The following is a 16832-nucleotide window of genomic DNA, read 5'->3' as shown; positions in this document are numbered from 1 at the left end:
AGCTCACTGCATTCTTCAGTCTTTTCAAAATCAGAGCACTATGAGATGCTTTGGATAAAAACATTTTTAAAAGGTGGTTCCAAATGATATTATGGATAAAAATACTTTTAGAAATCCCCAACTCCTTCACAGTAATTTAACAGCAGGTTTAAGCTGGGTTTTTTACCTCCAACCAATCCCTGAAGATTGCTTTGCCAGATGCTATATTACGCTTTGCCCGCTGCTCCTGTTGTTACCCTAAAAAGATCTTTTTCAGTTATTACCATGCATATTTAGTTGTTAAAATAGCTTAAAGCTAGAGATTATTTTGTTAGTACTGGTAAGGGAGAACCCCATTTTCTGAAGTGCTACACAGGGAAAAGACAGACTGCATTTTACCCAGGTATTGGCCTTTGAAGGGTCTGTTCTCTCTGCACTCCTGCTGCTAAACGAGGAGAGCTTTCCTGCTGTTACAGTGAATCACAGAACGGTTTGGGTTGGAAGGGACCTCAAAGACCATCCAGTTCCAATCCCCCTGCCATGGGCAGGGAAACCGTGCAGTACACCAGGTTGCCCAAAACCTCATCCAACCTGGCCTTGAACACTTCCAGGGATGGGGCAAAGGGATGAACCTGTTCTGTACAGTAATACACAAACACGTTCTGTCCCACAGAGAAACTTCTTTGGTAGTTAAGCATGAAATTATTTCTGAAGAGGACAGGAACCGTGTTTTCCAGGATACGTATTAAACTCTTAACGCCATTCGGATAAATTGGGAAGAGGAAAACACTTCCTGGAGAAGGAAAACAAGAGAGAGAGAGAGACACAATTCCAGGTTTCCCCATTACATACCACTTTTGCTGCCTTGTCTGCCCCTGCTGAACAGGAAGATCACAGTTATCCAGAGTACAGCAACTACGACGACATGGAATCAAAGCTCATCACAATGGGCTCCCTGTTACTATGATACTGCTTAGACTGAAGAGTACTGACATGATAAATACATCAGAGGGGCCAGAAAAAAGCTGCAATTGGAAAAAAAATCAGCCCCCCCCACTGTTACAAAGCCTCTCAGTCTTCTAATTCATTAAGTTAAAACCAAGCTTATTACCCATCACAGTTCAGTGTGCAACACAAACACGACCTAATTGTGCAGACCAGGTAGTAGATACCCCAGGACATCAAAACACACTCCTCAAAACAGATAAATTTTGGGCAGAGTGCTTAAGATTCCCAATAATCCATTAAACATGAATTAATTGGGTAATGGGATCGCCCTGTAGGTTCACTAAATATCTGCGCACTTGAAGCAAAAGCACAGTCAGACACATCTTAGATGTTTCTGTTTCTTTTATTAAGGAAGGGCTCCTTGAATAGACTAGGAACAGTGCTTTAAAAAAATATAGAAACTTAAATTAAATGCAGATGCCCCAAAATTCAGCAGTTCTCCAAACAGCTGAGCTGCCTAAAGCAGTTTGTTGTTTTAGAAAAAAAAAAAAAGTATGTTACAACAGCCATCTGAACAGTGATCTTGAAAGAAGTTACATATTCACATGCAAATATTGTGGGGCTTGTTGCTTGGTTGTTTTTTTTTTTTCATTTCAGTTGAGTAATGACTGTAAAGGGTGACTCTTTTTAACCTAATTCATATGCAGCACGAGTTTCCTAATATAAGCAACAATATACAATAACCTCAATTTCATAATTTCTATATGGACTAGACACAGCCACTCCCAATAGCACCAATGAGGAGATACTTAGAAACATGTAATACAGAACAAACGTTCATTTTCTGAAGCATATGATTTCACACACAATTCAGATTTTCCACGTTGATTACTCTCATGGAACACTGCATACAGTGTGATGCACTCCTGATGCATAAATATGGGACTTTTCAGACTGCTGAGAATTCAAGAAAATTGCCCCCACATTTTACGTTGACCACTTTGATTTTTTTATTAAATTTAGGACTATTGACTCTTCTTGCTGTAACTGTAGTCTATACCTAAGGCTCAGCCAGAGTCCACTAGCCAAAAAAGCACATCCAATTATCCAAATCACCCCACACAATTCTTTGTTATACCATTTCTGCAACAGTTGAGTTCCTAGTCATTTATATAGACCACATTCATGGGATTATTTATTTTCTTTAAATTAACTGCTTTTATTGGAAATCAGTTTCTTATATTCAGTGCAAAAATGTGAGAAAAAATATTGTCCTATTGAACCTTCAGCAGAAACACACAAAACAATATTTTACGATTGTTGATTTTTTTTTATTATCCACTTCTATACAGCATACTCAAAGCACACAAAAATTACTACTTTGAGGCCTATTATAAATAAATTTTTAAACAACCTAAAAAAGTAATAGTGGCAGCTAATTCATATTCATGGCTTAGTAGCAATTATTTATCTCCATCATGAGTTGCTCAAGATGCATGATCTTCATAACCATGAAAGCAGGAGTGACAGATGTGGGACATTTCTAAAAAAAATTGTTGGGAGTAGGAAAAAAGATTCATCCCCTGATGTAGGCTAAAAATCCACAGGCTGCTGTGAAAGACTCATACTGCTGAAGAATAAAGAGCTGTTGAGGTAAATCTAACCCTTTCAAATGGTGAAAATAGCATAAAAACGTGATGTAAAAGCTACACTGCACTCAAGTCTAGTGAAACACGGGCAAGGAGAACCTGGCAGATCAAACGAGTTCGTTTCAGAACACTTGACTCAGAAGGACTAACCTCACTTTTCATTACGTATATAAAGCTGTCTTACGTTGTTAAGGTATTCAAAGTTATTCTAGTTACCCTGATTTTCATGGATGTGAATGTGGCTGGAAAAGACTCTGACTAGTGTCTGTTATGATGAAAGCCTAAGTACTGTTAAGTTCATGTAGAAGATGAACAAAATTATTACACACTACTGCAGAAACTACATTAAGCTAAGCTTTGTCACTTTTTAAAAAATTCTTTAAAGTTGCCACCAGAACCAGTATCAACATCTCCCTTCACCCCTGAATACAGCTATTCCACTACAAGTCTTTCTTGGAAAAGACAAAAACCTTTAACAATAGACAGGCTAAAAAAATTGGAGACCCACCTTTCCTCATGCAGATTAATACAGAATGCCACTTACCAGAACCATTCAGCAGGGTTGCTGAAGTGACTGAGGAATACTCACTGGAAGCTAATAATCTATTCCAACATTCAATACTGAAGGATTTTGCAGAGAAACACACTGCAGCTCAGGAAAATAAATTATTTTTCACAATAAGTGCTCCTATGAAGAATGCAAAGTCTACACTCACTCTCATACTCACAGTACTTAGTTTAAGCTTGTTGAAAGCAAGCATGGTACACAATATTTGGCATTAGAGACATAAAGGGCTGAAAAAGTTCACCTATAAGTAATTTAAGTAATTTTTGTATTCAAGAAACTAAAGTTATTTGCTTCTTGAACTCATGAATGCCCATAAAGAAGACTTTTCTATGTTTCAAAAAAGCTGTATAAAAAGATTTTTTTTTCATTGATAAGGTTTTATAACAACTCTGACAACCTTAACTTCCCACCATCGTTACCAAAAATTAATTTAGTAAAGAAAGGCAGAAGCTTTCTATTTTTGTAAGCATTTGTTAATCCATAAGCTCTGAGTTTAACCCTACTGAATTTAGACTTTGGCATCATTCACAAATACCTCTCACTCTTTTTAAAGAACTTTATTTTAAAAATAATTTTAATTCATTAGACCATACTTTATAAGTTACCAATAGGACGGACCTGAACTCAAGCATCAGACATTTGTTGCACTTAAGTTTCGTAACAACATGACTTTCCAAAATGAAATTGTACATTTAGATTCACAGTTTAATTTTTTGAAATTTAATAACATTTAAAAACACTGGAGTTTGAATCGAAAGGGATACATGTTAAGCACACAAATACTGAAAAAGGTCATAACCCCAAAATGCATTTGAACATGGAATGCAGCTAATTAGTTAGAATGTAGTTTAGTAATTTCACATTTAACCTAGTTAGCACCTTAGTGAACTCAACCACTAAATGTGAGAAGTACAGTGCATGTTAGTGTGACAGCTCAACAGGTACTGTACCATTCCATTAGGTTGCCTTTTCTTGAGCATTATGTGCCATATTTTTGAAAACTGGTAATATTCCAGAGGTCTTCTAAAACGTGTAAATAAACAATGGCTATAGTTAAAGTCTAATCAAAGAAACATCTTCTACTTTTTTAAGTTGAGATTTTTAAAAGCAATCATTTATAAGGATTGCATCAACATCAGTTAGCAGAGGAAGATCAAACTTTATTGAAACTGCTTGCATACAAAATATATTGCACTATAACCAAACAAATGTCAACATAAAATCCAATCTGTTGTAGCTAATATGTACAGAGAATATTGCCCAAGAGCAGTTACATTACAAGGTCAGTCTACCTTGGTTAATTATCTACAGTATTTTAAACCAAACAGCTTACAGATGATGTGTGCAAGGTACCAATTTCTGTTTTCAAATACTATACATTCCCAAAATAAATAACTAGAAATCAACATTAATGTTTGGCAATACTTTTTAAGACATTTTTATATTTGTTAAATCATGTGCAGTTCGTTGCCATTTTTAGTATGCTCACCTGTATGCAAGAAAAAAAAGGAATGAAAAAAGCAAAGAAACAAAACTCACAAAATACATCAGAGGCAAGGTCAAGTTTGTACAGTTCTGTACATAAACAGTGGCGCTCCTTCTGGAGTAATCTGAATAAAAATGGATTAAAATGAAGGTCCTTATACAGTTTTGCCCAGTAAGTTTAGTGTGTGATCAGAAATAAAAGAAAGCACAGCTCCTCTCATTACTTCCCACCCTTCCCTGGTGTACAACTGTACTTTGGATCAAGTTCTGTGACATCTTCAAATTGGCTGGTAATTCAGACCTTGTACCTCAGAAGATGATGAATTTTTGTTCTACCTCAAATATCTCCGACAACTATAGCTGTACTTTCCAGGGCATTACACATGGTGATTTTCTTCCTACCTCTCCTGAGATAGTCCTCAAATTAAAAGATGCAATTCAAAAAAATTTTGGGAGGATGAAAGACATCAGCGCTTTAAACTGGTCATCTGGCCAAACAGCAGGCACACATTACTAGCTTGTGAACACGTTACACTTGTTCCCTCAGTAACAATGAGTTTTTTAGTTTTCCACAATGGAAAGATTTTTTTTTTAATTTTTTTTTTTAAAAAAAAAGCTTCTGTACTGCCTACAAAGAAAAAAATTACACCCCTTTTTCAATAACACTATTTGCCAAATCTTCAGTGCAAAATAAATTTCCTATTCTTATAACTGCCTAACTCAATGTTTATGTAAGGAAAAAATTATGGAAAGCATGCACTTGTCTATAAAGTACTAACGTCTGACAAGGATTGCTACATATATTTTACATTTAGTGTTACCAACTCATCTTCCCTGATTTCTGCATCCAAATAGAATATTCCTACCTGCCAAGATATAAAAAAGGCACAGATCATACAACTTTTTTGCTAATGAAAATGACAATTGTTACATCACACATATTTCGGAGTCCACTAAAATATTGAAAAAGGTGGACCAGAATGTGAACTGACACAGGACATAAAACGACATAGCATTTCATGAAGAACTTGTAAGTTAGATTGAAAACAGAAGCCAATTTGATTACTGCAAACACTATTTATTCTGAAAATTGAAATTGAGCAGTGAATTTGACCCGATGTGTTAAAATGGTACAACTGAACAGAAAGTTTACCAATGCACAGCTCAGTATTTTTAAAACAAACAAAAAAAGAATCTTTCATTGTTTGAACTGCAATATGTACTTGAAAGCGATTTTCGGAAATTCAGATATTTTTATGCAAATATTTGAATAACTTCTTATTCTGAAAACAACTGCATACTGTTGATGTTAAAAAAGGCTAACAGAGAACATATGTTCATTTCATGCCCTGCGCCATCTTGCCTACTATTTGTCTTTGGCCTAACAAGTTTCTCTAACATGGAATAGGAATTACTGAAACAGTATAGGAAATGTGAACTTCAGAATTATGCAGTTTAGGGTACTCCATTCACCAGCGGCTGTTGGCCATCTGCGCTGTCCGCCTTCTCTTTCTTCTGATTACGTTCTTTACCCGTGCGCAGCCGACTCCCTTCACTGGAGGTATTCTGTAATGTTTTAGTGTGGACACTCCTTTCATTATTGCAGTCAATTCTGATCTGGAACAAGTCAGAGTTATATAAAGCATTCCCTTCCTTTCATCCACCCCTTACGCACTTGCTACCTTAGCGGTCTGGGAGGAGGACTCTTTATTAAATGATGAGAAGACACAAACAGTACCACATCCTTATGGCTTTGTTCACTGTATTCAGCCGAAACTGAGTGCGCGTGAATTCCTTTTCTGTTCAAAAATGCCACATACTCGTGACCTAAAAAAAAAAACCCAAGAAGCCTCCCATCTACTTAGCCTTGAAAGCTAAAAAAATGTTTTCCCAGTGTGCCTATGTAAGAGAAAGCTGAATAACTTATAGTAGATAGAACTCAAACACCATTTCACTTTCAATAATTTGACTACTTGTATTCAAGTATTTTTTTTGAAAAAAAAAAAACCAACAACATAGAAAAGCTGCCATGAAATGATATTAATACTCAGAAAAAAAAAAATCTACTCAGCCAGCTTTTGAATCTGAAAAAAGGTTCATTTAATCTACCAAAAAGACTTCTGTGGCCTTTTTAAAGGGTCGTAAAAAATTTCAAAAAGCATTTTGAAAGCAAAGTTTTTATGCTTGTAAAGGAGGTAAGCCTTTATTTCTTGGAATATTACAAAACTTTTACAACTTGATCAGTCAAGTTTCAATGATATGCAAGTACTTATTTTCCTACAGAATCTAATCTCATTCAAATTTCAGAGCAACAGAAAAAAGAATCATAACTTGTTGATAAGCGTCTTAGTTCCTTTTTCAGCACCACAATTCTCCACTGTTTACTTCAAACCTTATAAGTTAATTACTGCTTAACTATAAAAGTTGTGTGGTCAAAAAATTTTTCTTTTGGCATGTTAATTGTTTGCATTTCAGACGCGTATTCAGGTACTACACCTCCAAGTTCAGCACTCCCTTTTGGAATAAATGACCAAATGCTTAGTTTTCCATTTTTTCCCCATTCCTTTCTTAAATAGGCTTTCTAAAACCAAGCCAGGAATCATCTCAATCTCCCATTGGAACCACAACTCCTGGTAACACCACACAGAAGGTGGCAGCAGCTTGCAGCTGCTCATTATTTCCTCCTCCCAACATCACTCATCCTATGCGGTAAGAGATGGTAGAAAGTTTGCCTGTTATCATTTGAAGCAAAAACAGTTTCCATGTGGGAAAAATCTAACATACATACATAAAATATCAGCCTGAAGAACTTTATGCAACAAAAGGTATTTGAAGAAATTATAAAGATATTTCTACAAAAGGCTATAAAATATTTAAGGTTATAAAATATTTCAATATATGACTTGAACAGTTTCTTGACGTGCATTTTAAACTTACTTTCTAGATTGCACAGCCTTCAATTGCAAATGTTTCATTTAGTAGTGAAGGTAGTTTCTGAAGTTTAATCTTTCTTACTCTGAAGATTCTGGCTACAACTCTCTATATAAAGTGTTAAGGGTCCTCCCTCAGGTATATAAGCAACAGAGAACAATACACAAAGCAGCAAGAAAGAAAAGCTAAAAACAAAAAGCTAGTAAGAACAAAGACTGACATCAAGCTGGTTAGTAAATCCTTGGGACTGGTGATCAGAGTTCTAACCAAAGGGAGTGCTAAGGTAACATTACCAAGTTGCATCTTTACACAACTTGATATATTGAGATTCCTGCGTATACATTAGAAAATGACACAAAACTCTTGTAGATCTGATTAGGGAACTAGGGAATAAAGAACCACAGGCTACTGTGTTGCTTGCAGCTTTGAGGACTCTAATGTCCATATATGTGCCACTTGTGCAATTTTAAACAGTGCAGAGTTCCTAGAAGAGAAAACTTACCTCAAGAGATCCATCTGCTGTTCTCCCTTTTGCCTCTCTTGAGTTACGCTGACGGTTATCTGTTCGTGACTGTTCATCGTTTCCTATAAGAAGAATTAATCAACTGAGCCGTTCAACAAGGACATTTGATCATCTTTTACTTAAAATTTATGCAAGCATAAGAGGAAATTACTTCAAAATTTTCATGCTAAAGAACATTAAACAAAAATATTCTTAGTAACATATAACAGTTCTTAAACTATGGGCCAAGAATCACTAAAGAAAATTTTCTCAGGCATTAATAAAAGTAGACAAAACCACAGTGTTTAAAACCACCACAGTTTAAGAGAAACTGTCTACTGACTGAAGAAAAAAAACACCTCTCAAAACAATTAACAATAGGAGAGAAGCACACCGTCAACTTTAACATGTTTGCTTTTTATGGCTTAATAACTTTCTAGATGCTGCATTACCTTTTTTTAAAAAAATTCTTAAATTAATACCCACACTTTTAGAAAACATTTCAAGAAATAAGAAATTGTAAACAAAAATATTAAAACAAACAAATATAATGAAATATCACATTATAAAATATTTGTATTTAACTTAAGTTCTCCCATTTTACTTTTGCCTGGTCCTTTCCACTGAACATATAAATTACAGCCTCATATAATCCTGTTGCATGAAAATCAAATACAAGAAGATGGGAATTTGGATAGTTGAATGAGTAAGACAGATAAAAGATTTTTCTATATCTATTGACAAACTAGAAATCGATTCCTTGACCTCCACATGTGATGGCACAGCCCACAAGCTTGAGTCAACATGCGTATTAGGAAAGCAAATGACTGGGAATGCTATTTACATAGGGAAGAGTGGTTTTATAAAACGTGTGAACAGACACTGGGATGGAATGCCTCCCCAGCAATTCTGCAGATAACATCAAACTGCAGGAAGTGGTTTGATACACTGGAGGTCAGAGGTGCTAATCACAAGGGCCTCAAAAAGCTGAAGGAGCAGGCTGACAGAAAACTCACTAGCTTTAAAGGTGAATCCCAAGTCCCACAGCTTCAACAGGATAGCCCCATGCAATAGCACACGCTGTGGACTGACTGTGTATGCGGCAGCTCTGCACAAAATTCAAGGTGTCCACCAGGACAGCTCCTAAGATGAGAGTGCGTTCTTGCAACAATGACGGCTGACTGAATAACGGGTTGTGTAAGTAGGAGGGTGGCAAGCAGGTCAAAAGAAAGGATTATTCCCCCTCTGCTCAACATTCAAAACATCCGAAATAAAATATTAAATTTAAGAGATTGACAAAGTGGAGAGAACTCAGGAGAGGGTCACCAGGATAGCTTGGAGGCTGGAGCAGATGACAAAACAAGAGGCTGACAGAAGTGAGTTTGCTTAAGGATTCCAACACTGATCTCTTTTTCAAAATTAAGTCTACGTTTACCTTTGAATCCTCCGCGACCCCTCCCTCCTTGTCCTCTTCCACCACCTCCACGTCTTCGCCCATCTCCTCTACGAAGGTAGTTGTCTCGCTCCTCTTCCGCTGGGGCTGCTGACCAATCGCTAAGTTCATCTCTGTGATCAGATTCTGTTTCAGAAGCATTTGATGCTTCAGAATTAGTTCCTATCAAGAGGATAAAAAAAATCCAAACACGCCAGCAGCTTAGCATAAATATACTACAGTAGAAAGAAAAAAGTTGGTGTTGTTTTTTTTTTTTAAAGAAATAGTTCTGGGATTTTTTGCCTCCCAACCTCTATAAGATACATAATACACAAACGTGTATAATAGAGATTACTTCTTCAAAAAGTCAAGATAGACATGAATAAAAGAAGTGTGTTTAAGGTTAAATAATTGTGTCACATGTTTATAGTTACTTGGTGCTATCAGCCTATCAATGTACTATTGAATCTACTATGCAAATGTACTAAGTCTAGTAAAACATAAGTCTAATAGACTACAGTTCCTTTCATACTTCTAAAACCTAAAGTTCTGAATATAACCTGTCCTGTCTTCCCTCTCCATTGTAACTCTTCTACAAAAAAAAAAAAATTTCATCATGAAACAGCCTGTAACACATCCTACAAAAAGCAGAGAACTAAGTCAGAATGCTAGAAACACATCAAATACAAAATAACTGGCCGTTACACTTTTTCCAGTTAACAGATCATCTTCACTGATAACAGCTGGTCCTTCTCCCCAATTTTTCTATAACCCTGCTAGCAGCCAGGTGAGCTCATATCTTCTAAAAACAGTAAAAGAGCTTCAGCACAAAAACATTAATTGTATATTACGTAGAACATAAGCTCATACTAGAGGCTGTCAGTCAGGCCAAACACCAGCTGACCCATGTTACAGACAATGAAGTAAGAGATTGCTCTGAAGAAGCACAATTCCTGAAAACTATTAATTAACGAATTATACAAGGTTCTAAAGAGGAACGCTATATTTTGGTGACTATGTTCTTCTAGTAAAAACAAAAGTTCAACTTGATATGAGGAAAACAGCTTTTCTGCAAATTGATCCACACAGTATTTTCACTTATAAATTTATATCTACATTAAGACAGCCTCTTAGAAGCTCAAATGAAAACTGAGGCCTTTTATTAGGAATTGTTCAAAATATAAATAAATTAACAACTCTTGCCTTAAAGAGTTCGCAATGTAGAATACACAAGCATGTCTATGAAACACGAACAGCCACCAGAAAAAGAAACAAGATCAAGGGGATTCCGTATCCTCCCCCCACCAGGCCGAAGGCAGTAGCTTAAAGGAAAGGAGTGAATGGAGGCAGGTGAAGCCCCTCCTTGCCCACCACGCCTTCCCAGGTGCCTCTGTACAACTGGTATGAGGGCTCTGGATGTGGAAGGCCAGTCAATGGATGATGGGGATGACGGTCCATCTACACCAGAGGTGTTGACAGGATCAGAAGGGCCTATCCCCCATATCACAACAACCTCCATGAGGAAGAAGAGACAGGTTATAGTTCTAGGCAACTCCCATCTGAGGGGAACAGAGGGTCCAATATGCTCAGCAGACCCTCTTCGGGAAGTCTGCTGCCTCCCTGTCACCCGGGTTAAGGGCATCACTAGGAAACTTTCAATCCTGGTACAGCCCTTGGACTATTACCCATTCCTGCTCTTCTGTGTGGGGGGTGATGAAGCTGCAACACATGGTCCAAGGGCAATCCAAAGAGACTTCAGGGGCCCTGAGACAGTTGGTAAGGGAACCTGGAGCACAGGTTATTTTCCTCCTCTCTCTCCTTCCAGTTACAGGTAGTGGCATTGGAAGAAACAGATGCACCCAGTCTACTAATACATAGCTCCGTGACTGGTGTCATCGCCAGAGTTTTGGGTTTTTCAATAACGAGATGGCCTACACGGCACCAGGCTTGCTGGTGCCAGATGGGATTCACCTCTCTCAAAGGGGAACAAGACACTCTGCACAACAGCTAGCAAGGCTCATTGAAAGGGATTCAAAATAGATTTGAAGGGGGAGTGGGATAATATCAGGTTTGCCCAAGACAAGCCGAGAGCATCTGAAGAGCAGCAGAAAAGAATTCCAGACACTCCAGCCAGGAAGTCAGATTCATCAGGAGTGCACTTAAATGCCTCTATGCAAACACATGTAGCATGGAAAATAAACAAGAGAAGTTAGAGGTGTGTGTGCACCCGCAGGGTTATGATCTTATCAGCATCATAGAGATGTGGTGGGATGAATCCTATGACTGGAGTGTTGGAATGGAAGGATACAGGCTCTTTAGGAAGGACAGGCAGGGGAGATAAGGAGCAGGTGTCACTCTCTATGTCAATGACCAGCTGGAATGCATGGAGCTGCACCCGGGGATGGATGAGGAGTCAACTGAGAGCTTATGGGTCAGGGTTAAAGAGAGGGCAGGGACAGGGGACACTATAGTGGGGGTCTGCTACAGGCCACCTGACCAGGAAGACCAAGTGCATGAGGCCTTCTATAGACAGATAAGAGCAGCCTCGCATTCACGGGCCCTGGTCCTCACTGGGGACTTCAACTGCCCTGATACACGTTGGAGGGAAAATGCACCAGGGCACAAGAAATTAGGGATATGGTTTAATGGGGATTAGGGACAGTTGGACTGCATGATCTCTAAGGTCTTTTCCAACCTAGAAATCTATGAAATCTATGAAAATGCAGTAGGTCCCTGGAACACACTGATGATAACTTCCTTCTCCAAGTGATAGAGGAATCAACAAGGAGAGGTGCTATGCTGGACCTCGTTCTCACCAACAAGGAGGAGCTGGTGGAAAATGTGAAACTCAAGGGCAGCCTTGGCTGTAGTGACCACGAAATGGTGGAGTTCAAGACCCTTTGGGTGGCAAGGAGGGTGCACAGCAAACTCACTACTTTAGACTCCAGGAGAGTAGACTTCAGCCTCTGCAGGCATTTGCTTAGTAGAGTACCATAGGATAAAGCCATGGTGGCAAGAGGGGCCCAAGAAAGCTGTTTAATATTCAAGGATCACCTCCTCCAAGCTCAGGAGTGATGCATCCCAACAAAGAGGAAGTCAGGAAAAAGCACCAGGAGGCCTACATGGATGAACGAGGAGCTCCTGTGCAAACTCAAGCACAAATGGGAAGCCTACAGAGGGTGGAAGCAAGGTCAGGTAGCCTGAGAGGAATACAGACAGATTGTCCGAGCAGGCAGGGATCAGGTTTAGGAAAGCTAAAGCCCTGCTAGAATTAAATTTGACCAAGGACATCAAGGGCAACAATAAAAACCTCTATAGGTATGTCAGTGAAAAAAGGAGGACTATGGAAAATGTGGGCCCTCTCCAAAAGGAAACAGAAGACTTGGTTACCTGTGACATGGAGGAAGCTGAGGCACTCAAGGACTTTTTTGTCTTAGTCTTCACTGGCAAGTGTTCTAGCCTAATGAGATGCATCTGTGGGTCCTGAGGGAACTGGCAGATGAAGTTACTAAGCCACTACCTATCATATTTGAGAAGTCGTAGCAGTCCAGTGAAGTTCCCACCGACTGGAAAAGGAGAAACATAGCCCCCGTTTTTAAAAAGGGAAAAAAGGAAGACTCAGGGAACTACAGGCCAGTCAGTCTCACCTCTGTGCCCAGCAAGATCACGGAGCAGATCCTCCTGCAAATTACACTAAGGCACATGTTAAAACTTGAGGTGATTGGTGACAGCCAACATGGCTTCACTAAGGGCAAATCATGCCTGACAAATTTGGTGGCCTTCTACAACAGGGTTACAGTATTGGAGGATAAGGGAAGAGCAACCAACATCATCTACCTGGACTTGGGCAAAGCATTTGACACTGTCTCACACGACAGCCTTGTCTGTAAATTGGAGAGACGTGGATTTGATAGATGGACCACTCAGTGGATAAGGAATTGGCTGGATGGTCACACTCAAAGAGCTGCAGTCAATGGCTCGATGTCCAAGTGGAGACCAGTGATGAGTGGCATTCCTCAGGGGTCAGTATAGGGACCAGCGCTGTTTAACATGTTTGTTGGCAACATGGACAGTGGGATCACGTGCACCCTGAGCAAGTTTGCTCATGGCACCAAGCTGTGTGCTGTGGTCAACACGCTGGAGGGAAGGGATGCCATCCAGAGGGACCCTGAGAGTCTTGAGAGATGGGCCTGTGCAAACCTCATGAAATGAATAAGGCCAAGTGCAAGGTCCTGCACGTGGGTCAGGGCAATCCCAAGCACAAGTACAGGCTGGGCAGAGAATGGATTGAGAGCAGCCCTGAGGAGAAGGACTTGGGCTGTTGGTTGATAAGAATCATAGAATCATAGAATCATAGAATGGTTAGGGCTGGAAGGGACCTTCAAAGGTCATCTAGTCCAACCCCCCTGCAAGGAACAGGGATATCTCCAACTAGATCAGGTTGCTCAGGGCCTCGTCCAACCTGGCCTTGAACATCTCCAGGGATGGAGCATCCACCACCTCTCTGGGCAACCTGTTCCAGTGTTCTACAACTCTCATGGTAAAAAATTTTTTCCTAATATCCAATCTGAATCTACCTCCCTCTATTTTAAAACCATTACCCCTTGTCCTATCACAACTGGCCCTCCTGAATAGCCTCTCCCCATCTTTCCTGTAGGCCCCCTTGAGGTACTGGAAGACCGCTATAAGGTCACCCCGGAGCCTCCTCTTCTCCAGGCTGAACAGCCCCAACTCTTTCAGCCTGTCCTCATAGGAAAGGTGCTCCAGCCCTCTTATCATCTTCGTGGCCCTCCTCTGGACCCTCTCCAACTGGTCCATGTCCTTCTTATGTTGGGGGCTCCAGAACTGGACGCAGTACTCCAGGTGAGGTCTCACGAGGGCAGAGTAGAGGGGAAGAATCACCTCTCTCGACCTGCTGGCCACGCTCCTCTTGATGCAGCCCAGGACGCGGTTGGCCTTCTGGGCCGCAAGAGCACATTGCCGGCTCATATTGAGCTTCTCGTCCACCAGTACTCCCAAGTCCTTCTCCTCAGGGCTGCTCTCAATCCATTCTCCGCCCAGTCTGTATTTGTGCCTGGGAGTGCCACGACCCAGATGTAGGACCTTGCATTTGGCCTGGTTGAACTTCATGAGGTTGGTACGGGCCCACCTCTCCAGCCTGTCAAGGTCCCTCTGGATGGCATCCCTCCCTTCCAGCGTGTCGACAGCACCACACAGCTTGGTGTCATCGGCGAACTTGCTGAGGGTGCACTCCATGCCACTGTCCACATCACCGACAAAGATGTTGAAGAGGGCCGGGCCCAACACGGACCCCTGAGGGACGCCACTCGTGACCGGTCTCCACTTGGACATCGAGCCGTTGACCACTACTCTCTGAGTGCGGCCATTGAGCCAATTCCTTATCCACCGAGTGGTCCATCCATCAAACCCATGCCTCTCTAGTTTAGAGAGAAGAATGTCGTGCGGGACAGTGTCAAAAGCTTTGCACAAGTCCAGGTAGATGATATCCATTGGTCGACCCTTGTCCACCGATGCTGTCACCCCATCATAAAAGGCCACCAAGTTGGTCAGGCACAATCTGCCTTTGGTGAAGCCATGTTGGCTGTCACCCACCACCTCCTTGCTCTCCATGTGCCTTAGCATGGTTCCCAGGAGAATCTGCTCCATGACCTTGCCAGGCACAGAGGTGAGGCTGACCGGCCTGTAGTTGCCCGGGTCCTCCTTGTTCCCCTTTTTAAAAATGGGGGTTATGTTCCCTCTCTTCCAGTCATCGGGGACCTCGCCAGACCGCCACGACTTCTCAAACAAGAAGCTCAACATGAGCTGGCAATGTGTGCTTGCAGCCCAGAAAGCCGAAAAGAAGTGTGGCCAGCAGATTGAGGGAGGTGATTCTGTCCCTCTACTCTGCTATCCTGAGACCCCACGTAGAGTACTGTGTTCAGCTCTGGCACACTCAACATAAGGACATAGATCTGTTGGAGTAGGCCCAGAGGAGGCCCTCAAATATGATCAAAGGGCTGGAGCACCTCTCCTATGAAGAAAGGCTAAGAGAGTTGTGGTTGTTCAGCCTGGAGAAGAGAAGGCTCTGGGGAGACCTTCTAGCAGCCTTCCAGTACCTAAAGGGGCTACAAGAAAGCTGGAGAGGGGCTTTCTGCAAGGGCGTGTAGTGACAGGACAAGGGGCAATGGCTTTAAACTGAAAGAGGGGAGATTTAGATTACAGATAAGAAGAAATTCTTCACTATGAGGGTGGTGAAACACTAGAAGAATTTGCCCAGAGAAGTTGTGGCTGCCCCATCTCTGAAAGTGTTCAAGGCCAGGTTGGATGAGGCTTTGAGCAACCTGATGCAGTGGAAGGTGTCCCTGCCCATGGGAAGGGGTTGGAACTAGATGATCTTTAAGGTCCCTTCCAACCTAAACTATTTCATTTTTCCATGCTGTAAGTAACAGGAACTACATGGAAGTAATTTTAGACTACATAGAAACACTACATTTTACTTCAGAGTATTCTTTACAGCATTAAACTCTATATAATCTTTAAATATTAATACTCAGTATTAACTGAATTTCTGTTTTAACAGCTCTATTTCCAACTCCAGTCTTCTCCAAGAAATCAAAATCCAAAGGGTTATTCTTAAAACTGTAAGTGTATTTCTAGTTACCTACCTGAAGCATAGCCTGGACCACGTCTGCTGTGTCCTCTGTTTCTGTAAGGTCGACTACCACGTCCAAGTCCTGGACCATCATCAGTCATGTACCCTTTTTCCTTATCCGTACGGTTTGGTGGTGGCCTAGAAGTAGCTCCAATCTGTCGAAGCTGCTCATCAATTTGCAGTCTTTCCAAACGCAGCTGGTCCACTTCCTACACAAACAAAAGCACAGCAAGTCACATGTAACCACTACTTAATCATCTGAATGTAGAGACATGCAGTTCTCAGAAAGAAAGAGCACTTATGTATCGCAACTAATAATCTATTTAATACTTAAATAGTAACTCAGCTTTGAGAATCATTCGTTTACCAAGACAACTTTCAAATGTTCAAATCTGTCTGTTACGAATACAATTTGCCCTGTTGCATAGTTGGCAAGTCTAGGTTTGTTTAAAATAGATATATCGAGAAAAAACACTCAGATCAACTGTTTTCAGGAGATATAATCAGCTATACTTCAGTATTAAATTTACAAGATCTTTACCCATAAGAAAGTTAAAGTGTTTAAACAGAGAAATTAACATTCTTTTATTTTTGAACACAGTCATATCATCCATTTATTGCATTCCAACAATGACATAATTTAAACTTTTTAGATTCCAACACAGTCTTCTTACACTGTTGCACGT

At 40.5% G+C, this 16832-nt stretch overlaps 1 protein-coding gene across 5 annotated transcripts in view; it reads right to left on the bottom strand.

Annotated features, from left to right (window-relative positions):
- Nucleotides 1-3685: 3685 nt before the first annotated feature.
- Nucleotides 3686-16832, bottom strand: part of FMR1 (fragile X messenger ribonucleoprotein 1) — a 38891-nt gene continuing 25744 nt past the window's right edge. Inside the window, exons 12-16 of one of the 5 annotated variants that reach the window (XR_015222497.1) lie at nt 16160-16355; nt 9498-9677; nt 8063-8145; nt 7126-7331; nt 6382-6456 (exon numbers count right to left, since the gene is read on the bottom strand). Coding sequence is in view for 4 of the 5 variants with exons in the window: in XM_086619404.1 (XP_086475530.1) it covers nt 6085-6246; nt 8063-8145; nt 9498-9677; nt 16160-16355 (621 nt within the window). In the remaining variant the exon portion in view is untranslated. Of the gene's footprint in view, nt 6247-6381; nt 7332-8062; nt 8146-9497; nt 9678-16159; nt 16356-16832 lie in introns of those variants that run through there. The other 4 variants (XM_086619404.1, XM_086619405.1, XM_086619408.1 and 1 more) reach the window with 4 other exon arrangements.

Source organism: Tauraco erythrolophus, chromosome 13 (genome assembly GCF_009769465.1).
Source record: "Tauraco erythrolophus isolate bTauEry1 chromosome 13, bTauEry1.pri, whole genome shotgun sequence".
Taxonomy (NCBI): domain Eukaryota; kingdom Metazoa; phylum Chordata; class Aves; order Musophagiformes; family Musophagidae; genus Tauraco; species Tauraco erythrolophus.
Note: the sequence above shows the minus strand (reverse complement) of the source record. Positions and strands in the feature narration are given on the sequence as shown.